The 26,787-nt window shown below is 38.8% G+C and overlaps 1 protein-coding gene across 1 annotated transcript; it reads right to left on the bottom strand.

The window, feature by feature from the left end:
* Positions 1-4,688: 4,688 nt before the first annotated feature.
* On the bottom strand, positions 4,689-21,942 carry kiss1ra (KISS1 receptor a). Its single transcript, XM_038717743.1, has 5 exons — positions 21,511-21,942; positions 19,153-19,277; positions 12,355-12,490; positions 11,947-12,185; positions 4,689-8,686 (listed from the first exon to the last, which is right to left on the bottom strand). The coding sequence occupies exons 1-5, from the start codon at positions 21,761-21,763 to the stop codon at positions 8,306-8,308; spliced, it is 1,134 nt and encodes a 377-aa protein (XP_038573671.1). The 5' UTR covers positions 21,764-21,942; the 3' UTR covers positions 4,689-8,305.
* Between the last annotated feature and the right edge of the window lie 4,845 nt (positions 21,943-26,787).

Raw genomic sequence — 26,787 nt, 5'->3', positions numbered from 1 at the left:
AACACAACAAGAACAATGAACAATGAACAATGAACAATGAAGAAAACATGATGGCAATGCAGTATTTACATCTGTAGAGTCATGTGCTTCATGTACACAAAGATTTATTTGCAAAGTCTGGTTCCATCGCATTTATTGATACATTGCCTTCCAATTTTTCCATCTCAGCCAAGCATGAGAACCTATATTGTCTTTTTTGTAATTTCCACTCAAATTGTGCTTAAAAACAGTCGGATGGAAATGCAGTTTCAGGAACACTGAGCCTTAGTCATAACAAACACTGTTATAATTCTGAGTCATAAAATGAGTGATGTCTTAAGTGTTTCTGAGATGACAAGCCACAAGGGGAAAACCATTACTGGACAAGTCAAAAGATCAAATTGCTTTTGGCAGTAATCTCAGGCGATTGCTTTGCACTTTACATCGAGGACACTGAGGAAAATACCCGAGTTCTTCTTCACTGGCAAATCTATTCTTCTGGAGGTCTTATACGGTGGTGTCTAGATAGCAATCATAGGAAGAAGCTGAGTACATTTACTTAAGTACAGTACTTAAGTACAATTTGTAGGTACTTGTACCTACCATGAATATTTTGTTACTTTATACTTCTACTCCACTACATTTTTGAAAGCAAGCATTGTACTTTTTTCTCCACTACTTTTATTTGATAACTTTAGTTACTAGTTACCTTGATTTTACATACAAAACATATATAATCAATTTATTAAAAATGATGCTACTTTGTCAAATTATTAAGACAATATTATCTTTACCAGCTGCAACATTACAGTGATTAACACATTAATGCATCAATAAGCATAATACAATAAAATAATACATTATGCAGAAATGGCCCTGAGTACTTTTGGTACTTTTACTTAAGTAAGAGATCTGAGTATTTCTTCCACCCCTGTCAGAAAGTCAAAGTCAGAAGCAAGGAGAGTTTGAACTTGATTGATTGTCTGTGTCTCCCTCAATGAGTGATGAATTACCTCTGTTGACCAGTTCACAAAATGAGCCCAGCAAACTAATTTAGCGTAAATACAACTCCATTTGCCAGAAGGCTGCAGCAGGATCATAATGGCTGTGCCAGAGTGACATAAAATTAATTTTTATACTCTATTACACTTCCAGTTAACTGTGAAGTGGTGAGGTTTTAAACAGAATGGTAAATAGCAGCACACGCATCTCTCCCGGCTTTTCTACCATGTCATTTTTCATTGTTGTTGTTACATTTTCTAATCTGAAGAATAATTTCCTGTGGGAGCCTCACATTCAGCCAGGTGAAATTATTAATCATGAGTTTGTGTTATATTGAGAAGCAGGTGAAGAGGTTTTTGAGAAGGTTACGATTAGATAAAACACCACACCACCATTTGGAGCCGCCAAGGTAACTGAGAGGGAGCACTGATAACTGATATCTCAGTTGAAATGAAGCCCACATAAACAGCAAAGGTGCTATTTGTCTGTTAGGACCTGAGGTGTCCAGACAACAAGTGTGGGCAGGTCAAGGAGGGACAGCAGGGATGCTGATAAGTGATTATCTCTTAAGAAGGTGTGAGTCAACAGATGTCATGATCTGAAACAGAAAACAACGACCCCTCACCTCAAAACATTTGCAACCTCACTGTTAAAGCTGCAAAATGTCAAATTAAGCTGCATTAAAGAATATTTTATATTAATGTTGGGTCAAATGTCTGATATGTGCAGTAATGTGAAAGAGGTCTTTTGTAGTGATGAAAGCTTCCAGTCACAGCAGCCGGACATATTTCAGCAAAAATGCCCAGATATGACTGTTTGCTGCCTGTCCTGTGGATGGACGAAAACCTGACCGGCTGGTGAACATACTGGAGCATTTAGAAACTTAGGTTTAATTGCTAAGAGCTAAAAAGAGAACTAATATTTAACAAAATAAATGCTATATTTAGTAGTAGTAAAAGCAGAAATGCATTCTGTCGAGATTAGGTTTTGTACAATATTTTGGTCATAACCACTTGTCAGGCAAAGTTACTACATGTAAAATACACTACATGGCCAAAAGTATTTGCACAATACTGTACATCCATTTCGGATCACATCCATTACCATGGGTATTAATCACAACCTTTACTTTTCCCATGAGATTTGAAATCTGATGTTGGAGTCAGGAGTCTGTGCTGGCCAGTCAAGTTATTCCTCACCAAACTTGGAAAACCATTTCATTTTGAGTCTCATTTAATGCATAGGGACATTGTCACAGTAAAAGGACCTGCTTTAAACTGTTGCACCCCTTTTGAATGCATAATATTGTCTAAAATATCATATCATATCATTGTATGCTTATAATTCCCCTGAATATTTCCCTGAAATGGATTTACGTGGCCTAGCCCAGGCACTCCAGACAGTCCACTGGTTACTCCTTTTTTTTCCACAATATATCATTATCCAGCATTGTATAATTGGCTGTGGAAATATTACATCATCACTGCAAAAACTGGTTCATTCATTGTGTTGCTTTCTATTGATAATGTTCTTGGTGTACTCAGAGCACAAAAGGAAGTGGTTCAACCAAGAGAGATGGGCAGAACAGCAAGAAGGTGCAAATGGAAGATAGTGTAACCACCGAATTAAACCCTCAACAACTCAACCTCCTTAAGTAAAATGTAAAAAGAAGCCTTTGATGGAGGAGGCAAGAATGTAGTTCAATGCCCAGCAGAAGAATAGAGCACACATCTGCTGAGAATTCACTTTACGTTTATTTTATTCAACAAGTTATGGACAGTGACACACTCTGGAGATTAAATTAAGACAGTCTGGCAGCAAGCACTCATAGCAAAATAAGCCAGCTCTATACCTGAATAAAAATGTGCAGATATCAGGCTGTTAGTGGTTAATGTTGGGATTAGGGCCTTTGTTGGTGAAGACGCACTTGGCAGGAGGGTCAGTCTGCTCCTATTCATATCTGAATTAATGAGTTGTAGCGTTTCTGAAGCCACTGTGAAAACAGGCGGGGTCAAAATGTTGAAATCTATAACTTTAGTAACATGTTTTACCCTGTAGACATGGGTGTGTGTCCCATTTCAAATCAACCACTAATCATAACATGACCACAGTCTTTTCAACTTTTTGTTATATTTGTTGAAATTCTCTTTATATTTAGACAGCAATAAAACAAATTTGTAATCACCATCATTACATTTGTTGTCTAATACTATTTTCACAGTTGTACAAGTGCATCCCGTAAAAATCTCAAAGGCCCATGGCTATCTTCAACCTATATTGGAAGTGAGATTAGCTTCCTACAAGGCTGCACTACATACATAATAAGGGCAAATGAAAGGATGGGTCAATTTTAAATGCTGGTAATTACCAATCGTTGCTGTCCAGGTTTTTGGAGAATCTCCAATATCAAGGTTCTGTTTAGTGAGGGAGTTGCAGCCAATCTGGTGTCTGTTTTATCAGATCTAAACTGTGAAGATGAATACAACTAAACAGAAATATGTAAGGGTGATTTTACAGTGGGTTTTACATGGGACAGTTGATTAAAAAGCTCAAAAGACCAGATTTTTTTACGTTTAGGCATGAAAAAAAGTAACAAAAATTGTACTGCAGACAGTTTATTTGTCTGATTGACTACATATTACTACAGTATATGGGGAGTTTTCACAGAGGTAAAGAATGGCAAATTGAGCTTTTTCCATGTTCAATTTCTTTTTCCTCTTCAATACAACTTGCTACTAGTGTTTCCATTGATTCTGACAGAATAAAAAAAAAAGCTTTTTCATAATTCAAGTCAATGTAAAGGTGTTTGAAGAGCTGTATTTATGGATTAAAAGAAAACATTATGTAAAAGTTGCCTACATGTGTTTTTCAGTGTTAAAGTTAACTCTAAATGGACAACACTGGAGTTTAGATGTAATTGATACTAAGGTCATCATCACCAAGTACATTGGTGCACAGCGTGGGCGGATCTTCTATTCAGGAATGGTGAGTGGCCGCAATGGTTGTTGTCGCATTATTGTCTATTTTTTTTAGTATCTAAAAATCAGCAGTGGGGACTTTTATTTTGCTTTTCACAGCTGCTAATGACACATTGAAAGAGAACAAGGTAAAATAATAAAACACATCTCTTGCCATGACATTTGTGTCAGTCCCTGACATTTGAAGATAAATCCTTTCTTTATATCGTACAGACGATCCTGCTTTCAACAGTTGACGGTCAAATGTCACTGAACTGACAAGGCCTTTTAGAATTTCAGTGATTCCACTTCATCTGTGGGTTGTGTACATCCTATTTTTACTGGATTTAATCATCCCTCTTACAGTATTCATCCTTGTTATATTGTGTAATGTTATAACAAGACTAAGAGTCTAGAGACTGTACTTCCACCAGTGGTGCTTTTAGTGAAAGGCTGATGTTAGCATGCTAACACGCTCACAATGAATATTTTGGGGGAAAAACTGAAAATGAAAGTTTAGCAGGTGTTATATTTACCAGGTTTGACATCTTAGTTTACAGTGTTAGCATGCTAACATTTGCTAATTATTTAGCACTAGCACAAAGCACAGCTGAGGCTGATGAGAGTCACATTATTTTTTGGCTGTGGACCAGAGTATTCGACAAACTGAAATTTTGAACTGATTATGGTCAAGTCATTTGTCATTTTCTCCACAGTGACATTCTTGGTTTGAAATGGCCTAACCAAACATCCAATGGTCACTCTGTGTTTTATTGTTCAAGGTTGAAGCTTAACTGAAGATATTGCTGAACAACATGACATTTAGAATCACAATATCAGAATAAACGCATATACAAGAGAACACTTAATGTAAAGCAGAAAACACACATACAGTATTATAGAGGACCTTGATCCTAATGGATGTACATTAGTGTCTGTGGAAGAAGTGCAGCACAATTTGCACACATTAAAAAGCAATAAAAGCAGTCATTAGTATTAAATTAAACGTGCTGAAATGTGTTTTACACTAGCACTTAATAAACTCTTCATACTATGTCATTTATTCCATGCTGATTAAACTGAGTCACATTAATTTTGTTGGCTGCCTTCTATAAAAATAAAATTATGGAGGCCTAATCACTTAAAATAGAGCAACTCAAAACCATTTAAATTAAATTAAATGCTTTTTTCTGTGAAAGTTAAGCGTGTTAAAAAAATGTATTCAGTGGTAGGCTACATATAATTTTATATATACTAAACATGTTAATTTACATCTTTAGTTACATTAAGGTGGCCATAGCAAAAGGTTTGTCCACTTCTGTTTTCAAAATGTGCCCAGATATGAGCTGAATTAATTAAAAACTCTTTTGTCATGGCTGAATATGACAACCCAAAAGCACTCTGGTTTTCCTTTCAAGACACATTCATGTAACTCAAATGGAGCCTTGATGACAGCAAGCCCCACAGTATCTACAATTCAAATGAGAACTGCATTAGCAATTTTCTATGGGTCATAATTGGAGTTCTGATTTTGAATGTCACTGTGTGGGATGGATAGAAAAGAACTGCATCTAGAAAGGGGAGAGCTGGGAGGACCTAGTTGATTTATTAACAACCACAGACTATATATCCATCACTAAACAGCAGCTCCCTGAACAAGTTCTCCAACAAATTGCTCTGTCACAACAGGGCACAGGCCATGCAGGTTGCCTCAACCATTTGGAAGTTAGTCCGTTTGACAAGATCATACAAGCTTGTTTCTAAAAAGTGTGACAACTTACACCAACAAACAACACCTGGCTATACTGGCTGAAAGTGCACATGCCTGTGTATGTGCACACATCAGCAAGGACTGTGTGAATGTTTGTGTGGTAAACACTGTCCATGCTTCACCGGTCGCAAGCTCCAACTCATCATATTTGGCAGTAAAGTAAGTCAGTAAGTATTTATCTGGATGCTGGCTTTGGTTTGTTGGAGTATCACCAAACAAAAGCATAACTTTAACCCTGTGTTATCCTGAGCTAACAGCTACACAGCTGGTTAAATGTGGTTAAAAATGAAAACATGACTTAAACAGCAACCTCCATGAAAATATAAGTAAAAGTGGTGTTGTTTTTAGTGTTTTGATTTATAGTTTGGGTTGTAACTTAACAGGAAAAGGAGATGGGCAACAACATCAACATATAGCCACATTTTTTAAAGAAACAGTATGACTATTTGGGAAATGGTTGGGATAGGGAAGTAAAGAAACTAAAGATGGTTGTACGAATACAGAGCTGGTCACTTAAGGATAGAAAAATACTGCAAAATGAACATATTGTTGCCTCTGCCACTGGGACCTCCTCTTCATTTCACTAACTGATGCCCCTCAGAAGCAGTGCTCTTTCTCTCTCCCTTCCCCCTCCTGTGTGTTCATATGTTGTGTGAGTGATTGTCTGCAGGTGTGCTGAAGTCATGGTGGAACCTCACAGCTGTAGCACATCACTGCAATCAAGAGTTCTTCTTGTGCTGCGTTCCAGGCAACTGGGAACTCGGAAATTTCCGACCTCCAACTAGAAGAAGATGGAACACCACCTGAAGTCGGATTTCCTAATTGGGAACTCGGAGAAAAAATATGTACCCCAACTTTGCGAGTACCAGCCGAAAGACGTCATATAACAATTTCAGCTCCCGTGGAAGCACACATTGTAAATGGTAAACAGTAAACTAAAAGGCAATGTAAAGTATTAAATTAAAATAATACATACTAGTATCAAACTGCTTCATTACAGTCTCCAGCTTCTTTTGGCTTTTCCCTTGGAAATCCCTCTGAATCAGCTACCTCCTGTTCCCATGGTTCTGTCCTGCTCCAGTCCTCAGCTCGCTGCTCCAAGCTCCCATTCCCCTCATATCATTTTCTTCTGATTCCTCTACAATAAATGCACTTGAACTCTCTCTTAGTAATAAATGCCTCTTGTCTGTGTCTGCACCTAGGTTCAATAGTTCCATAGCCTTTAACTAACATAACAGCATTTTATTTGACTTAAATTACATTCAGTGACTGACTTTGGCTGATGAGGCATCAGTTTTTGTTTGGTTTTCATGTATTTCTGTATTAAGTCTTTATTAGGAATTATTATTATGGAAACTCATTACAGTAACTCCAATATTACATGAATGCAGCATATGTGGGGGTGGGGGAGATGTTGCAGTGGATAAGACACATGCCTTTGGTGTGAGAGACCTGGGTTCACCATTGCCATTGGGTCCCTGAGCAAGACACTTACCCCCTAGTTGCTCCAGAGGCGTGCGACCTCTGATATATACAGCAATTGTAAGTTGCTTTTGAAAGCTAAATGTAATTTACAATCCTAGAGCGAGGCAGCAATAAGCTTACTAAAGGCTAGTTTGGCTATAGCCAAAGTTCAAAAATATGCCTACCAACACCTCCAAAGCTCACAAATTGGCATGTTTGCTATGTATGTGTATTTTATGAGCTTAAAAAGTGCTGGTAGGCAACTTTGGACAGGGCATGGCTAGCTGTTTCCCCCTGCTTCCAGTCTTTATGCTAAGCTATGCTAATCACCTCCTGGCTCTTGCTACATTTTAAGCAATTAGATGTGGGAGGGGTCACGATCTTCTTATTTAGCTCTCTGTAAGAAAGCAAAAAGGAGTATTTCCCAAATGTCAAACTATTCCTCTAAAAAAATGCACTAGTGTTTCACAAAACAACAGACATGAGAAGTGTCTCTAGTTGAATTTTCTCAGTGATAGGAACAAATGTCAACTGCATAAAAAAAACATGTCCATTGGCATCTATTCTAGAGTATCAATTTTCCATTCAAAATGCACATTCAGTCTGCAGTCATTTCCAAAATATCATATTCTCATACGTCTTAGAATACATAATGTCATCAGCTGTCCAAATATTGAACAGTTTATACCAAAGCTGCAGGCCTTGTCAAACATGATCTTACAGGGATTAAGACTCCCGCCTGCAGCTTGAGGGGAAAACTTTCCTCTTTCGTCATCAGATGCGTATGACTGTGTTTGGTTGTGGTGTTTGGCAGCTTGATGGACGACGTTATGTGCCAACACTGCCTGACCTTGGCAAGAGAACAGGTAACATATTATGCCAAACACTGTTAGTGTCCATCCGTATAATGAGTCTGTGTGTCCCCACATCAGTTCTTTAATTAGTTATATTCATTAACATAACTGTAAATGTGTCTGCCAAACAGACAAAGTCTGGCCTTTTAAAATCAGCCAGTTTCTCTATTACGACTTTCACACAATGAACACATGGCTGGAAATGTTTCATTATTTACATTTTCATCTCACAGTGATTGCTCTGGACACTATAATAATCATATTTTTAATTGTCAGATTCAATTCATGGCATTATTATTGTTGCCCTCCTCTGCAGCAACAAACTTGATCTCAGCGTTGGCAGTCCTCGAAGCCATGCTGCTATCTCTGACCTTGTGCTTGAACAGAAATGGGAAGGTTTTCCTGAAGGACTTTTGGAAGGTGGCTCCCATGAAACCATAAACTATGGGGTTCACTGAAGAGTTGGCGTAGGACATGCAGTTGGCCCACGTCTTGATCTTGTATGTGGTGTAGTTGGGCTGGTAGTTTGGATAGAAAGACTGGAAGAGGACGAAGATCTGGATGGGACCCCAGCAGATGGCGAAGAGGAGGACGATTACCACCACCATCTTGGAGACTTTGCTCCTGATACTGATGGTTCTCTCTGACAGGAGGTTGACCTGAGGAAAAGATGAGGAGTTTTCTGAAGGTGTGTTCAGACGAGAGCGGAGACAGTTTTCAGTTTGCGTTATTTGTGTAAAGTTGAACCCTGGACTGGACAATTTGTGGTTATTTGTCCCAAACAGTTAATGTACCAACTGTACAAACATTAGCAGTAAGCTAGAAAGCGTTTTTGGAGCGATGGAAAATGTGCACTAGAGTCCTTCTCCAGCTGAGCCAGTTAAGAAACGTTTGAGACTTCCACTGGCTACGTCAGCTGACTTTCTTTTGCTCCCCGATAATGTAAATGGGATTTAATTAATACAAACAGCTCTTCTGGACTTTCCAAGTGTTACTGGGCTGAATGGATCATATTCTGATGATAAAAAGAGTCATTTCAAAATGTTTGTGCGTCACATGATGAACGCGGAAGTTACAATACCCTTTGGGCCACAACACCAACATCACTTCACAACCATAGACTGTATATAAGAAGTGGACATAGTCATCAAAACGTCACCCATTGGTTTGTGGACTGCCGAGTTTGGCCGATAGGGCGCCGCCACGTTGATTTTTTGCAACCAGCGGCACCGGACGTGACCATATTTGGACAAGACGGTGGAGCTAACGGCCATGTGTGGAGCTAGCTAGCTTGCTTAGCGAGGTGCATCTGTAATTCACATTAACTGTCATTTTAACAGCGCTGACCATTTTGTCTAGGGAACACCAGTCTTAAAACTAAATATACTCACCAGAGAAAGTGAACAGCCAACTCCTAATAAGCTTTTTCAACGGCGCTGATTAAATTTACACAGTGCCACGGGTACGAGTCACTCTAGCCTGATAGATAGATCGCCATGGTAATGACTTGTCAATAAAGAAGCATACTCTGCTTTATGGTCTATTTTCCTCTAAATGGGACCATAATTTACTAAATGAACATCATGTTGTGTTGAAGAAGACATGAAACTAGCTATTGAGACCATAAACTCATTAGGAAAGTGTTTACTGTGGTAATAAATCAGGTGAGAAGTAGGGTCATTTTACCATTATTTCTAATGGAACCGGACTTCTTTTTGCAGAAGAGTCGCCCCCTGCTGGCCGTTCAATAGAATTCAGGTTTATGGGACTTCCGCATTTGCCTCAGTTCTCTGACCAGAAGCTTCCCGGTTGTTCTTTACCCAGCCCTGTTCCTTGATGCTTGGTGTGCACTCAGTGCATGCATGTGTTTGTGTGGCAGCTCACTTTCAAACTGATCTCAGAACTCAACAGGAGTTTTTTTTCCATAAAGCCCCAAGCACAAAATTTACACTGAAACATTTTCAACTTGGACACATCGTCACGTCAACTCGCGTTTCATACAGTAACAGCACAAAACTGTGTAAACCTGTAATTACAGGTTACTTATTGAGGGCAGACTAAATAAGCTGCAACACAACAGTTGATATAGTAAAACCAACCAAACTTACACATCAGGCAGTTACAGAGCAACATTATCATTTATTTGGAGTTGTGTTTCTGGCCACCTGATGAATATGAGTCTGGTTTTTAGTCTCCTTTTAGTTCTGGTATTGCTTTCTACTTGGGCAGTGGCAGAAGAAGTATTCAGATTGTTACCATGGTGTAATAATACTTTTTACTGTTGATGCATTAATGCCTAGCCTACATCACTTTCTTGTTTAATATACTGCTGGGTAGCTTAATCTACCAATTTACCCATCATAATGACACATTATCATTTAATAGTTGATTTGTATTTTGTTTTAATAATCTAATCCTGTAAAGTAATTAGTAACTACAGCTATCAAATAAATGTAGTGGAGTAAAAAGCACAATATTTGCTTCCAAAATGTAATGGAGTAGAATGGAAATACTCAAGTAAAGTACAAGTACATGAAAATGTACATCTTGAGTAAATGCATTTAGTTACATTCTATCACTGCTCTTGAGGGATATATGAGACTCATTAGCTAATAAATGTTCTGCTGTGCTCATCAGATAGTTGCTAACTTGTGTGTCATTTGATGCTGGACAACAGCTGCCTACTGGAATTGAAGAATGCTATGACTGGGGCTATGTGGTTGTAACACAATTTGCTTATAACTCGCTGAATTGTTTAGCTGGAGTTCAAACTTTTATACAAAGTACCCACATTCTTCTTCTACATATGTCACCGATTCAGTCCTCTACAATAATGTCACAGACCTTGTGAGTAGATGTCAAATGCATTGTGTTCCATTGTTACAACCTACCCCACTAATAGGTGAGGTTGTAACACATGCTGGGGTAAGTTACAACAATAAGACAAAAGAAGCAAAACAGATGCCACACCATATGGTATGCTTCAAAAACAGGTATAGTGAAATAAAAGAATAATGTTTCTCTCTCTCTGTAACAGAGTATGTCTGATTGTGTGTGTCTACTAGAACAAACTTACTTAACAGTACACTTAATAAACACTACTACAATGTATCTAATTAAAGAAAATCTTTGTATATCTTTAGGTCTAACAAAAAAACATCTGTGTGTGTGTGAGTGTGTGTGTATTAAAATCAATAAAGTCCCTATGTTTAGAGGATTTTTGTAAGCCACCTCACTCATAATAATAATAATCCTTATTTGTAGAGCACTTTTCAAGTTACAAAGTGCTTTAACAAGTGTAAAGACAATAATACCCAAGAGACAATAATACAAAAAACAAGTCATGTCAGCCGTTGTTTAGCCAGCTGTATTAGCACCTGTTTCCAGGCTTGACAACCACCATGCCTGATTGGGGAGGAAGAATGCAAATGCTAAAATGATCTCATGAATCATATTTCTTCTCTCATTGGTGGATTTGGTGTTGTTACAACTCTCTTCATTTTACAACCATACCTGGTCACCCCTAAGGTTTAGCCAAGTTGCAGGCTGGAAAACTGAGCAATGAACTAAAAGACACTGAAAAGCTCCATAGATCTAAAGGGAACTGCAGAGCAGTGATATAATTCTACTAAAAGCTTACCACCTTTTTAACTACACATAGTCATTTGATCCATTGTTACAACAAAATAATTTATTATAGCTGCTTCAAATAAAGGAGCTTTCAAAGACATTTTCAAAGGCAGCCAACATAAAACACAAGTTAACGAGTATTATAAAGGGACAGGTAGTGCCACCATATCCAGAAGAGAAGTGCTTTTTTAACTTTAACAAGAGGGCTTGTAGTCATATCTTTAAGTTAAGTTTAAGTCAAGTAATTACAGTTAAGCTCAAAACAAAGCAAAACAAACCTTGTCCATACCTGATAGTTGTTGTCTACAGGCTCTACAGTGGGCTGGCCCACTCTTTTCACCATCAGAGTGTAGCAGAAGGAGATAGTGAGGACAGGCAGCAGGTAGGCAGCAATAAACTGGTAGAGGATGAAAGCCCTCTCATGTGTCTTAGAGGGGAATCTCTCCATGCAGTACTGCCTTGGGCCATACCAGTAACCCTCCTCTAAACGCTGGTACATTAAAATTGGGGTGGAGAGGATGAAGGAGCCTGGACAGCACGAGGACTGTGTTAGCAGAAGTAGCTGAGATCATGCACACTCTAATCTTTTTTATATACAATTTATTCATTAACTCTGGTGTGGTGAATAAATAAAAAATTTGAGATGTCCTCAGAGATGATGATGATGAGTAATGTTCATCAAACAAGCAGGACATACCAATCCAAATGCAGATGCTGACGATCATGGCCACTTTTGGGGTGCGGTGGCGGAGAGATTTCAGAGGGTAGACTGTGACGTAACAGCGGTCCCCGCTCATTGCTGTCAGAGTGATACAGGTGGCTTGGACTGTAACCTAGGAAAGACAGTTAAACATATACATGATGTACACATATATTTTGTTCTGTACATGTGTAAATGATGACATGCACTGCAATTTCAACCGTGTCTCCTAAAAAAATACATTTGGATCCTAGAAATGTGCAAGAGAAAATTTATTTGGGAGAAACATAATGCCGTACAGGTTACACTTTGTCAACATAATGACAAAAATATTTCATCTTGCTTTACAGTATCCACCTGTAGAAACTAAAGCATGATTAAACAATTTTATTTTTAGGCACTCGTAGCACTTGGTTAAGTTTAAGGAATGATCATTGTTTGTTAAATAATGAAGAAAAAGTCAGTCAAAATAATAATCTTTTCCTCAACCAAAGTGCCAAATGTACTTTTTTGCTATAAATTTATGTATATTGAGATAAATGTTGTATCCTTATCTCCTTATAAACATAATGTTGGAGCCCAACGAATAGTTGTACCAAGACAAGTTACAAGTAATTCTTGAGTAATGTTTTTTTTGTTTATTTTTTGGTCAACATCTTTGGGCCTATGTAGCCATTACTGTGGTGTTTTTCTACAGGGATTATTTCACCCCACTGCCTCTTGAATTTTCTATTGACGTTTATCTTCTCTCTGTCTCCTCTGCTAACACCCAGTTGATAAACACACATCCCAGTTTCACTGAAACTACATGCAGCACTTCCTGTGGACAAATCCTGTGGTCTTATCCATCCACAGTATAGACTTTACCAAACACTGTGTGTTTAAAAAAAGCGCATGTAAGTTGTATGACAGATGTAAAACGTCAATGATTATTTCTGGTGCTACAGTTTTACAATATAGAAACATGTTCCTGTTTTCTTAGAGAGCCTATCACAGACGTATGAAATTTTAAATAGTTTGGGTGGCCTAATTGCAACAGAAGTTGCCCACCACCTTTCTAATGGTGTCTGTGTATCCGGCCTTATAGTTAATCACCCCTCATTAAGAAACAGAGGAGAAGCTCAAGCAGCTTTTTTCTTATCCTCTAGTAGGCGGCTTTATCTCAGATTTGTTCTACTTGTCTGAGGTTTTGCTAATGAGCTCTTGTGCTTTTAAACTGAAGAGCATGCAGGGGGAGAAAGGGCGAGGGAGGAAGCATGCAGAGGAACAGGAAGAGAGAGGAGGCTGTATTTGCGATAAGTCTTTTTAATTAGCACATGAACAAATCATTCAATTAAATTTTTAATAGGTTTCAATGATGCTTGATTCAATTAAACTTGGGCACATCAGAAGAATGTTAATTTAATGTGGAATCAGAGAATCGTCTCACAGAATCCACATTTTCTTAAAATGTGAGAATTGCAGACATAATTCATATCACATTACCAGCTGACAAAAAAACCCCACTTAATTTTACTCAAGTCTCAAAGTCATTATGTTCTCCATTAGAAAGCACCTCCATGTTTTCTTTTTATACACATCTGTACATTGATTTTCAGTAGAGCAGTCCCCAAAAATGCAAGGACCTCTGAGGGCTGTAATGTGTTATATGCAATTAATCCATATTGCTTTGAAATATATGCTGCAAGGTGAGAAATGAAAGTTCTCTGCATGCTCTTTTCAAAATAGAATCTAATTTTGTCTCACTTCTGTCTCTGCCTCTATTTCTCTCTACACCTTTTATTTTGTGAAGCCAGCACCCATTACCCTTCAGAGCTTTGGATCACATCACATCAGTGTTTCAAAGGATATGATGAGAGAGGCAGAAAGGGGTCATGGGGAGTTCACTGTTTAGGCCACCGAGGAAGTCAGGACCACAATCCCTCAAGATGTAAGAAGCCTGGTGCATTAATACAATCAAATTCAATTTTATTTTTTAAAGCGCCCATTCATAACAGTTATCTCATTACACTTTTCATATATAGCAGGTCTAGACAGCACTCTTTTTAATATTATTTAAGAACTCACTACCCTTAAATTCATAAAAAGAGTGTGTTTAGATCATCTTTCCTAAACCAATAGGATGACTGTGTCTTTAAAGGCTTGGGTGAAAGAACTGAGTAGTAAATAATTCAGAGTAAATAAATAATTACCTCCAAAAGACAAGTAAACACATCTATCTTCACTACGACGTTTGCAAGTTGATTAGGTATAAAATGGTTTCCCAGATTATGTACACAATGAGTAAATGGCAGTGAATACAGAGTTGTTATGATTGATGGTAACAGTTAACTTCAGATCTTAAAATTTTGCTTGAATTCCTACTGGTCACGCAAAACCCGTTCATGTCTTGGTCAGTGTTCTATATTCTATGTGTCATCTTCAATGTATGTAAAATGTAATGGCAGTTCATTAAATAATAAAAATCTTTTTTGGGAACATGCTTATATGCTTTCTTGCCAATACTGAAACCAAACTAAATCCTCTGGACAAATTACATACACTATATCCAGACAAAGGCAAAAATCTCTCCCAACTAATAAAGATGAATAAAGAATAATAGAATAGAAAGAATAATAAATAATACCAGGACAAAGAAATATAGCCAAGTAGACCCTCCACATTTTTCTTTTGATCGTTGTAGTTTATCATATGTAGCTCTGAAGAAAACTCAGATTTATTCAGGAAATCACTTTAAATATTCATTAAAAGAAATTCAGTCAAATATTTATAGTGGGTATTTTTTCTAATTAGTGTGTTAGCTTTTACTGGAAAAGTAGCCTGCATCACTCTTTCTTTCTAAAACTAACAAAAAAAGATCTGAAACTCTGACAACTGCTTTTTCTTGTGTTTCTGCTATTATTCTCAAATTGGGCAGGATAATGTCAAATAATTAGCCTTAGACTCTTTTGCTCCTTATTTCTCCTTGGGCAGGGGGTTAGGGGAAACATGTCAGAATTTAGTAATCTCCAAAAAATTATTATTAAAATTATTTCTGATAAGACAAAGAACAGACTATTGTGAGCAGCAAAAATTCCTCTGGGAGATGACAAAGAGAACTCACAAAGTGGCATTCATGTTATCTTCTAAGTAGCACCTGTTTCATTAAATGCTGAATTGGAGATTTCTTGCACCAAAAGAAGGAATAACAGATGTACAGAAAACCTTTCTGCTTGATTGTGAACACTTACTTTCATCAGCCTCTACCAATGACGCAATGAGCAATCTATTGAAATTGAACTTCGAGGTGACTGCAGCAGATTTTCATGGTATAAAGTTGCATGGCTGAAACGGTAAAGCCCCATTAGTCTGTTTGGAGGATGGTGCTAAAAGATTGACCACTGGGTTATTTAAAAACAGAGTTTGTCCCCCTGGCTGCATGGATATTAGATAATGTGTGTGTGGAGAGGTAAGTTTTGCAGCCAAGATTTGAAAGCTTAATGTTATTTCTATATAACATATCTAACATGGCTGATGGATGTGACACCTTGTGCTCCTCCACCTTCCGTTTGAGGATGCCCCACAGATGCTCAGTAGGGTTTAGGCACCGGGGAGGGAAAATGGCTAATTGGGCCATTAGCCAGCTTTTTAAGTAATTGCTGAGTCTTTATCAACGGTCCTATCAAGCTCCTTGGTCATTATCTGCTATGGAACAATCACTTGTACCATATGAAATAATAGCAGTAGTAGGGGAATCTGTCATGTAATGTTGCTTTAACAGAGACTAACGATGGGTGTAAACACAGCACGCATAGTTCCCTCACCACCTGTCTCACTTTGGTTGTTTTCATTGAATTGTGTACATTTTGAAGTTAACGGTCCATATTTCTTTGAGAAGAGCGGTCAGTAATCCTGTCTCATTACAATCATTAAAAACCTCATTACCCTTCTCACATGCACATGCAATAATAAATGAGACAGAAAATGGTTGGGCCGTTTTCAGACTGAAAAACTGACAAAGCTACGAGAGAGGCCTGCTTGACAGACAATTGCTTTTTTTTAACATTTTCTAAAGGAGAAGGTCCAGGCTCACTCATCGCCCTTAGCAGTCATTGTTTCACCAAAGACAGGCTCACAAGGTACTAGTCTCCATGTTCAGATGAATAAACTAAATCACATTTCAGTGTTTTCAATTAAAAATGCTTTTAGCCTTTGTGCCTCTCAGACAGACATCTTACTCTTTCATGCTCAAATTTGCCGTCTACATTCTCATTTTGGATTCAAAAGAACGCTGAACGCTTCTTTTTTAAGCCTGACAGATCGTCTCCTCCTCCCTTCTAGCTTCATTATGAATGAGGTACATTTTTAACCCAATCTTCAAACAAAACAGAAAACTGATTGAATGTACTGCACTTCTTTGTCAAGCTTGCACAGTGTTGGTCCTTATTTGCATAACCTGACTGGTTGCTTATTAAATAAACATCTTTTAGACCCTCAGTGACAGGACAGCCTTTTAGAGGTATTTGGGTCGGAGGGGCCAGATTGAGCATATTTTTAGAGCTGTCCACTGTGATTAGTGCACAGCTATGTGTAATTACAGTGTAGCATAGAAACGAAGCGTTTTAACATCTGAGCTTCATGCCAGCTCATTGTCACACACTGTGCATTTGAGGATATTTTGATGGCTTTCCTCTTTAAATAAGCTGCGTGGAGTCAGCAGGTTGTGGCTTCTGCTTGGCTTCTGCTTGATAATGCAATTGTGCAAAGAGGAAGAAAATACGTGCATGTAATAACTTCACTGACTACCAGCGGTTTAGGATCACAGTTGTGTTTTTCCTCATTATTAACAGTATGTTCTGCAGGGTGGGGTGCAGAACAGAGTGCAGAGCAGGTTGACATCACCAGCATTTGGATTAGTATCTGCCTATTCACAAAACTGGAAAGTCTACAGAGCGCTTTAGCATCTTTCACCACATTGTTTTGATTTTACCTGCTAAAGTGACATCCGGGATATATAAATAAGTGGGTTTTGATTTATTTTGCCTTTTGGGATGATTGCTTGTGCTTGGTTTTGTCTGTTTGTGTTTTTCTGTTTCATGCTCTGCATGAGGATGGTGGGCGTGTCCTGTGACTCGTGGTTGGCACTCCTCCTCACCATTCTTCAGTCACCATTCTGTTATTACTGCAATCACCTCAGCCTACATTGACGGAGACCAGACTTCCAGTCCCCACTGGATTGTTGTGTCATTTGAGTATGCTCATGCGAAAGCCAACTAGTCTCAACTATGAGAAATTGTCTGCTCTGAAAACCTGTCTGTTTGCTTGTTTGCACCCCTAACGGGATTCCCCGGTCTTTAGAAAATAACTACCGGACCACGCACTCTGAACCCTGGATCACCCAGCTCAGTCCTCCTTCCACAGGATTCACTGGAACACTTTCCTATGCACCAGCCCCTCACTCCGTCAGCACACACTTGGGACAAGGACTCAAACCAAACCCTAGACCCACTCACCTGCCAACAACGCTGAATACCTGTGCTGTGTTTGTCAATAAATAATCCTTTTCCTTTACTCCTGTTTCCGGTCTGCATTTGGGTACTGGTCAGAAGTTTGACGGCCCACAACTTTCATCAACCCAGTTTCCAGACAGGGCAGGCAGATATTTTCAATGAAAAACCTCTGATACACCCAAAGTACACTACCTGCTCAGTACCAAAGGGCAGACAGACAAGGTTAGCAAGTAGCTGGTGAACATAGCGGAGCATTTAGCAGCTAAAGAGCCAGATATCTACCTCAGGATTTGGTGAGATTAAAATCAGGCTCAAAGGAAAGTAAATTTTGAACTTAAGGTGTAATTTAGATGTAAACTCTAAAGGGTATTATGGGTAATCGTAGCTAGCAGAAGTTCACAGAAGATCTCAACTACTCATTGTGGACCTACGCAACAGGCAAGTTGGCTGGTTGATTCAATTCCTGTTGGGAGGTTGGTTGGAAATGTTCGCCTACATGCAGCTTGGAGAAGCATAATTACATGTATTTACACAGGTTTAAAATTAAAGTTAGAGACACAACTCCAAAATTTTGTTTCTCCATGTCTGATGGATGTATAAAAAAGCATCCGTTTCGCTATAATAAGTATTTGAGTTGATAATATGTCAGTGTTGTTTTTACAGCTTATTGTGCTGCCTACCGAGTGGCCAAGAAAATGTCTTTTTGTCCATCATTGGTTGCTTTCAGGTAACATCATACAAAGCTGTCGTCCCATTTAGTTATGCGTTGGTCACCAACAAGCAAGGCCAATGTTGAAAGTGATTGTACTACTGTATGAGTGCAGCTGCAAGACAAAATCCAAGCCACCCAAGTAAAATCAACTCCTCATAAAATTTGCTGTGTAAATGGCAATAGTTGTGTAAATGAAACTTCTTTCATTCTAAACTCTTTTGAAAAACTGTGAATAAAAGCAACACTGGCTCTTTTTGAATTGAAGCTTTTCTTGAGTCCTTTATTGTAATTTTAAAAGGACAAGCTGTGACCTCCATGAGTGAATTACAAAGTTGTATTTTTCTATGACACACAGTTGAGTTATGAAATCAATCCTAAATGTTGTCCCTGTGAGTGAATTTATTGAATTATAATTCTTATTAGTTTTTTTTAAGAGCAAATCCGACATGTTCGATAAATGTCTGCACATGAAAATAGCACTTCTGTGTGTATGTGTGTGTGCAAGTGTGTGTGTGAAAGCACATTTCTGAGCTAAGAAAAACATAATTATGATAGTGATAATATATTTAAAAAAAACATGAGTCATGTTTTTACCTGCTGTAGAAAGGCAACACATTTGCACATGAAGTTGCCAAAGATCCATCCAGGGAGAGGATAGAGGGTGGCAGTGAAGGGGACGCAGCACACCAGGAAGATGATGTCAGTGGCTGCCAGGTTTGCTGCACAGAGAGAAAACAACACACAAGATGTCTGGTGTACAGACTACAGCACAGTGTTTTAGTGTATCTAAGGTTGTGTCCAGTAAATATCACATAGATTCTTTAAATATTTTAAGAAAAGTACCTAAACACCATCCTGAGTAGTAACCAGTCCCATAGTAGTGATACTTTTTAATCATCTGACAAAAGGGGTTATGCTGCATTATTATACTTCAGTTACAGTATGTGCCGGCTTAACGACAGCACATTAGAGCTAAAACAATGACTCAATTAATCAGTAATTGATCCATTGTTAAGTAATTTTTCAAGCAAATATGCTAAAAATGATCTGGTTCCAGCTACTCCAAAGTAAATATTTGTTTTTTTTAGGACATGGACCCCTCTATGAGAACCAACCAGTGTAAAACGTAGTGTGTGTTTTATTAAGTGTGATCATACATTTTACTGAAACTTAATCATAAATGTTTAACTGTCTGCTCCTGGTGTGCTACAGGTGTGAAAATAAATGCAAATAAGCATCCTGAGATTTTGATGAATTCAGACTTGTAAAAAAATATGCTATGTAGTTTAAAATCTGTGACTGTGTGTCCTATACACAGCATCATCTACCAGTTGCAACAAGCAACACCCGTACAATCTAATGTAATCCAGTGCTATTCTTATGCTGTAAGCACCACCTTCCTGAAGGTGATATATTCAGTTTTGTGTGGATTGAACTGTTGTTTCTGTTTCCACTTCGAACTGTATCTGTTTGTGTTAGATTACTCTGAAAAGCTTAGTGGTTAGTAAGGTAAATCTGGTGCACCTGATGTCAAGTGCTGAGAGACCACTTCGGAATCAGCACGTCTGAAAATCCAGTAATACAGTACACCTACGCACACAGACTCGTACAGAAATGTACAAAATTTAAATTCTACATTGTCTACCCAATAGCTTTATAGCACACCAAGCAGAGGCTGCAGTGACAACCTTGACAGTCTGATCTTGTTTTCCCTTTTTCCTGTTTAATCTGTCATTCTGATAAATACGCCACACACTTCTTATTTGTTATGCTAGATGATCTGATCACATTATAGTTCTTGGACCATTATGTTGAAAGGGTGGGCAGATGGAAATCTAATAATGCTGAATATTAAAGGGTTTCATAGCTGTGGCCTTGAGATATATTGTCTATCTATCTATCAAACACAAAGTGCAATATGCAAACACAGACACAAATGGTCTCCACATTAAATCACAGAAATGCACAAACCTTTGCCTCATTTACACACCAAGAGAAAAACAAGTTTAAATATATGTATCTATGTGACATGCCTTTCTTTATTTTATATGTTTTATTATCTACATTCTTATCTTTTGTGGAGTTAAACTTCAGTCACTTTTGCAATTCTTCTAAAGTGGCAACAAAAATCAATCATCCAGGTTTCAAGTCAGTGTGCATGATTGATACACCCCTTTGATTTATACTTGATACATCTGAGATTAATGAATTCCCCCAGACAACATCTATAAGTGCTCTTCTGACCCGGCTATTTTTATGCACATTTCTAATTTGCGCATGGCAGAGGTGGTCAAAACCTAGTGTATCTATAATAACGAAGTTGACAAAGTGCAGTGGATACAGATATCTTCGAATTATCTTGTACCTCTTCTTCTGAAATGACAGCTGACTGGAGAATGAGTGCCAACAACTGTTTCTTGATACACTTTGCAAATAATCACAAACAAGCTGAACACATTTTTAAGCTGAGCTCTATTAAAATTGCTTACTTGCACAAATTAATTTTTCCAAACGCCTCTGGCAGATAATTATTTCACCTTTATAGAATTTCTCCTAAGGTATCCAGTCTTAGAATCAATTTTCAATTCAGGTCAACCCTGAATCTGTTAATCTGTCTTTTCCTCTGAGGATAAAAGTGAAATCTGTAATCAACATGGGCATTCTTACACACAGCTGTGGACTAATTGGACAAATGAGTGAGAAACATCACATGTAACTCCCTTGTGAACCCCTGAAGATCTTTTGAACCCACTGTTGGCATGCAATGAAGAGCTACTGGATAGATGAAAGAGAAGTTTATGCTCTGGGAGTTCATGATAAAGCTTACATCCTAGCCCACTGACCTCCAGGATGTCCTGTGTTTAAATCTGTTTTGGCATCTTCTCTGTCCCAATGTCTCCTTCACAAAACAGAACTCAAACATGCATATAGTAGTTTTTTGTTCTTGCTCACCTATGTAGAAGTTGGTTGCCGTCCTCATCTGCCTGTGCTTGGAAATTACATAAATAACCAGAGAGTTGCCCACCAGTCCGACCAACATGATAAGGGCGAAGAAGAGGGGGACCAGCCAGGCGTCTGTGAGGAAGGGGTGCTGATCTCCCTCCTCCTCCTCATCATCCCCACGTCTTCCCAGAGAGAAGTTCGCCTCAGAGCCGTTGATCCAAACCTGCCCAGTGGAGTTCCATAGCTCCTCGGAGGAGTACATTGTGACAGGACGGGCAAGATAATTGTGAGTGAGGTGAGAGAAAAATTGCTGAGGAAGGACAACGGGCTGTCAGAGGTAAAGACGAAGAGATAGCAATTAGGAGAGCGAATGTGTGAGCCGTCCACTCACTGAGTCCTGGGTGCCTTTGGGCTAAAGAAAGGAGAGAAATGTAGAGATTTGAAAACAGTGTGTGTGTGTGTGGGGGGGGGGGGGGGGGGGGGACTGTGGCAACAGAGCATGAGGGACAAGTAGAGGAAAGGGCAGTAATGAGTGGTGAACGCATGTGCAGAGCTGACTATGGATAATAGACTAAGAGGTGAGTGTTTCTGAGGAAAAACTGAATCTGGGAAAGAAAGGAATGGAGGAGTGAAAGAAAGAAGGGAAAGTTTGCAAGGTGAATGAAAATGTGGAGGGATAGAGGAGATTGAGGGAAATAGTGGTCAGATGAGAAAGAACAAAGAGCGCTCAAGTTGCGGAGTGGTGTTTATTTCATTGCAGCCTGAAGTAGGAACGTAACAAGAGAGAAATGAGATGTGATGTGAAGAGGACTCCGTAGGATAGAAAGTGAGTGAGAGAAGAGAAAGCGCTTCTTTTCTTCAGATCAGGCTGGCAGAAAACTGCCCCTCTGCTGCAACCACGTCACGCATCGGAGCTTTCAAGCATGCTGTGTTTCTGATTGGCGAGATAAGCATGCCTCCAGGCTGCTCTGGAGATTTGTTCACAAGGAGCAGAGTGTATGATGAGGCAGACAGATGTCTTGTATGAGCTTGGTGATGAAATAGCCTGCTTAAAGGTAAACACTCCGGCGTACTCAAAGCTTCCTTTTCTTGAGTTGGTTTTCACCTCTTTGGTCCACCGCTGTTTGTCTCCGTGGCGTAGTTCAAGCATTTGTTTTCTTAACCATCCATGTAGGAAAAAAGAGCTACTTGATTCAGGGAAGGCACCGGCTTTTGTGGGAGTTGATATTTGCTCTACAACCTTGACAGAAGTATGCCTACCAGATATGCTTTGTATAAAAAAAAAAAAATAAAAGCTTCATCAGTTGTTCATTTTCAAAGCACGGCTGAGTTGACTGTAATTAATGTATCAGCGTAAACAACAGCCTTGACTTTACTCGAGCAGAGAGCAGAGAGCAAAGGAGATGCTGACGGCTTTATAGTACGAGCAAGAGCAAGGACTCACAGACGCAGTGGGGAGAGGAGGAACACACACACACACACACACAGTGCGTCTGAATGCACATGGTCTACAGCATGATTCTGAGATACATCTATCAGGGTTTCCTAGCAACGTTATCCCCCAATCCATCTTTTTGTAACAATTTGCCAAAATACACTCTGTGTCTCTCTCCCTCTCATTCTGTTCCAAAGGGAATTACAATAATGTCCTGCAACTACATAGATATCATACCTCTACACAAAACAGAGTGTAAACATGAAATAGCAACAGTCCAAATTACATCTCAGGTTAAAGCTGGTAAGCTTCTAGATAAATTTAGTAAAATAGAAGTTAATTTCCAAACTACATGTACCGATATATAACAGTATATAGCATTAAAACATTTCTCAAAGGAAATTATTTATTATGTATTCAAAATATAGAGGATTATTGTAATATTTTTGTCCACATGGTGGACCTGAAGAAGACCAACAAGCCGATCTGCCCAGTATAAAAAGAAGAAATGCAGTATTTTGCAAGCAGTATTGTGGTATTGGTTTTTCTTACACTGAAGATATTTGCTTCCCAGCACCTGCTAAGAATTTTAGGTTTATGTGCCTCTTGATTAACCTTATGTTGGACAACTAATTAGATGCAGTTTACATAAATCTTAAAGCTCAGTTTCAAAGTGTATAACTTTTTCCTGGCGATAAAAACACTATTTTTTTTATATCAAATGGAATTAAGTGTCAAATTATGTAGTCATGTATATAAAATTGTAAATGAATAAATTAGTTTAAAAAAACAGTGATTACTCCACCCAAACAAAAACAGCTAAATGAATTAATCCTCCAAACAAAGCAGCAGGGCTGCTGCCCAACAAATGAACAATTTACATATGTACATTGTGCACACACTACTAGGCCAGCATGTACTGCCAGATGCAAGTACTGTTGCCTAAAGCCAAGACCACAGATGCTATAAGCTTGCCATATCGCAAAATTGTAAAACCTAACTAGAGGGAAGTAGAGGCATTCATACCAGCCCGCCAGATGCAAAGCCGAGTGGAAAAGTGGCCGCATATCTGGAACACTGATATCCACACAGTGAATTATTGATGCACCTTCGGGCAGGAACCTGCACAAGTAGTGATGGGCAAAGACAGGCTTATGACAGCTTCCTACACATAGAAATGAAGTAAGCAGTCTGCAGTCCCCTGGTCAACTGGTGTTTCCATTCTGGATTTAAATTCAGCTAGTCCCCTGAAGGAGACTACCAAGAGTCTAAGAGTACTTTCAAACCTAACTGGGTATAAAGCAGACGCCAGAGAACATTAAAAAAACACATTGCTGCCCATGAAGTGCTGCATAACTTGCTTGTCTCTAGAATTTGATCTCACGGAGTGCTCATGATGCAAGATTAACTGTCACCAAAACTGTACGATAAATTAGTTACTGCCAATTGATATGGCATCATGTTTATCCCTCTTGATTAGTTTGTAATAAGCCAGGCTCAACACAAAGTAGACCAGAACTAAAAACTAATGCATCATTTTTTATTCTCCGTCAGGACCACATGAACCAAACCAAAGGTGTGAAAGTATGCTAAGAGTTTCTGCAGAAACTGCAGCTTCCCAGGGGCTAAGCTTTGACTAGGATGTCCTTTGTCATCCCTACACTGAGTGTCAAACAACTCCACCTTTGCAAATAGATGTACCATGGCAGAGATGCCCAAACACCAATGCAGAGTCGCCAACTTCTTCTGTGTAGTTCTATAGCTCACAGCTCAATCCTCACAGAACTGGGGCCAAACATTCTGGAGAAAGGGATGTGTTAACATGCCCTGTTGGATTTCTGGCATATCTGCAAGAGTAAACTTCACCCTCACTTTGTGCATTCTTATCAGGTGTGTTGCAAGAGGGAGGGATGGCATAAGAAAGATGTCTGTTCTGAAACGGGGGAGAAGAAAGAACAACTGGTAATAGGGAATTTCAATCGGGGACTTAAAAAAGGTTTCCACCTTTCTGGGATGGAGACCTTGCTGGAAAACTGCTGCCAGATCCTTGCGCATGGACAGTCCACAGGGATAACTAAACTGTGGTGTGCCCACAGCCACAACCTGTGTGGAGAGGTGGGGAGATCCTACAGTAGCCCACCTTTCCTGATGTAAGATTTTTCACACTGTCCATCCTTGAAGGTGAGAAAGAGGGCAGTGGAGGGCTGTATGTGCCTTTTACGATGCGTGGATATGTGCTCAGACTCTACGATAAATTCGCTACTGTTTATAAAAATCCTCTTGTCAAGGGTTGTAATGGTGAAATTAATTGTTCAACATGTTATAAATTTTTAGTGTAGAAATTTGCATAATGGTCATTAATAACGCTTTTGTACAGGAGATGCTATGACACAGGTTTATCAGGTCTATTGAACATGCGTCCATTACGTTTGATAAATTCATATGAAATTGCTGTGTAATTACAGGTTGTCATGGTTCTGGTCTGCAAATGGAGTCCCATACACATACGCAAAACTGTAGAAGAATTACATTACATACTGTACAAAATATTGGAATGTTTCAGTTCTCTCTGCAAGCTCACTCAATGCGCTTTGTCTCTTTCTGTCCTATTTAGAAAAGCTGCAATGTCAGTTAAACATTTAGACGTCAGTGATACAAGATCACAAAGCCGAGTGGTGTCCAAACAGCCTGGTCTAGTGACGCACATTTGCTCATTCTGTCACCAACACACATTTAGCCGGTGCAATGTTTTCTGTAAGGAAGGAGCATAAATAATCTAAAAGAAAACAAACTGTTAACAGCGGAACCGAAGCAGTTTGAGCATTATGTTTGGATCATGCATCCTCTATGACTGAGTAGGTTCAGATTAAACACCCCTATGGTGTTCTTTGTTCCTTTGTCTTCTGGAGCTGTGGCTAAAGGCTCCATGAATGTCATGAGGAGTAGGCTTACAGGCATGGATTACTGGCAATATATGCCAGTAAGAAGAACAATACTAGTTTCCCAGCACTGGCATACCTAAACACAGCTATTTTCAATGTTTTTAGTTACACAAGGTGACATTTTGGAAATCAGTTTTGGCATTTTTACATTAAGCCCCCTATGATAATTGGTGTTTTACTTTGAAACTAAGATTTCAGTTAGTGCTCAGTTTGTCATGGCAAAGTTAAATATTATTTTTTCCATTTGCTGATGCAACACTCAAAACAGAGAACTTATTTCAACAGCCTGTTTTCATAGAAAAACAAAAGCAATCGTGTTAGAGTGGCAGTTATATACTGTAGGAATAATGAGACCAGACAATCGCGGGTGAAGTGGAGCCTCTTGTAAGATCAGGTGGGTGTTTTGTATACTGTTCAACAACAGTTTACCAGTAATTACTTGCACTGGGTGACAGGGGAGAACAATGCATATTTTCTAGCAATTCCTCTTGATTAAGTGTAATAAAGTAACTCTAAATCAAAAAAAATGTTGCATGAATCATTTTCAGTTAAACCAAAACTCCAGCCATTTAGAAGCCAACTGGACACAATTTCATTATAAGTTGACAAAGTGATCGTTTGACCAAATAGTTTGCTTCGAGTTATAACTTGCTAACATGTTTGATTGCAGAGTAAGCAGTCAATGTAGGGTAGACTTTTGCCCTACAACAATGTATAGAGGACAGCAATCCAATTACACTATATCTAAAAGCCAGTCATTCAGATGTTTGGTTGAAGGTATGATGGGAAAAAGATGGGATAATATTGCTATGCTTTTAAAGATGAATTCACGTCAGGAAAAAAAAAAATTTCCTTAGACTGCATGGTATAAATATAAAGCTGTGCAGCTATTTACAGTATGTGTGCAAT

Source organism: Micropterus salmoides, unplaced genomic scaffold (genome assembly GCF_014851395.1).
Source record: "Micropterus salmoides isolate LMB-PRFRI ecotype aquatic unplaced genomic scaffold, ASM1485139v1 Ms_hic_scaffold_14, whole genome shotgun sequence".
Lineage (NCBI taxonomy): Eukaryota > Metazoa > Chordata > Actinopteri > Centrarchiformes > Centrarchidae > Micropterus > Micropterus salmoides.
Note: the sequence above shows the minus strand (reverse complement) of the source record. Positions and strands in the feature narration are given on the sequence as shown.

What these genes read in the sequence shown, in the direction of transcription:
- kiss1ra (XM_038717743.1), bottom strand. Translation starts at nt 21,763, where the DNA reads ATGTACTCCTCCGAGGAGCTATGGAACTCCACTGGGCAGGTTTGGATC. An exon ending in GGCAACCAACTTCTACATAG is followed by an intron (nt 19,278 to 21,510) that starts GTGAGCAAGAAC and finishes CTCTCTGTGCAG; the next exon opens with CAAACCTGGCAGCCACTGAC. An exon ending in CAGCATCTGCATTTGGATTG is followed by an intron (nt 12,186 to 12,354) that starts GTATGTCCTGCT and finishes CGTGCTGTCCAG; the next exon opens with GCTCCTTCATCCTCTCCACC.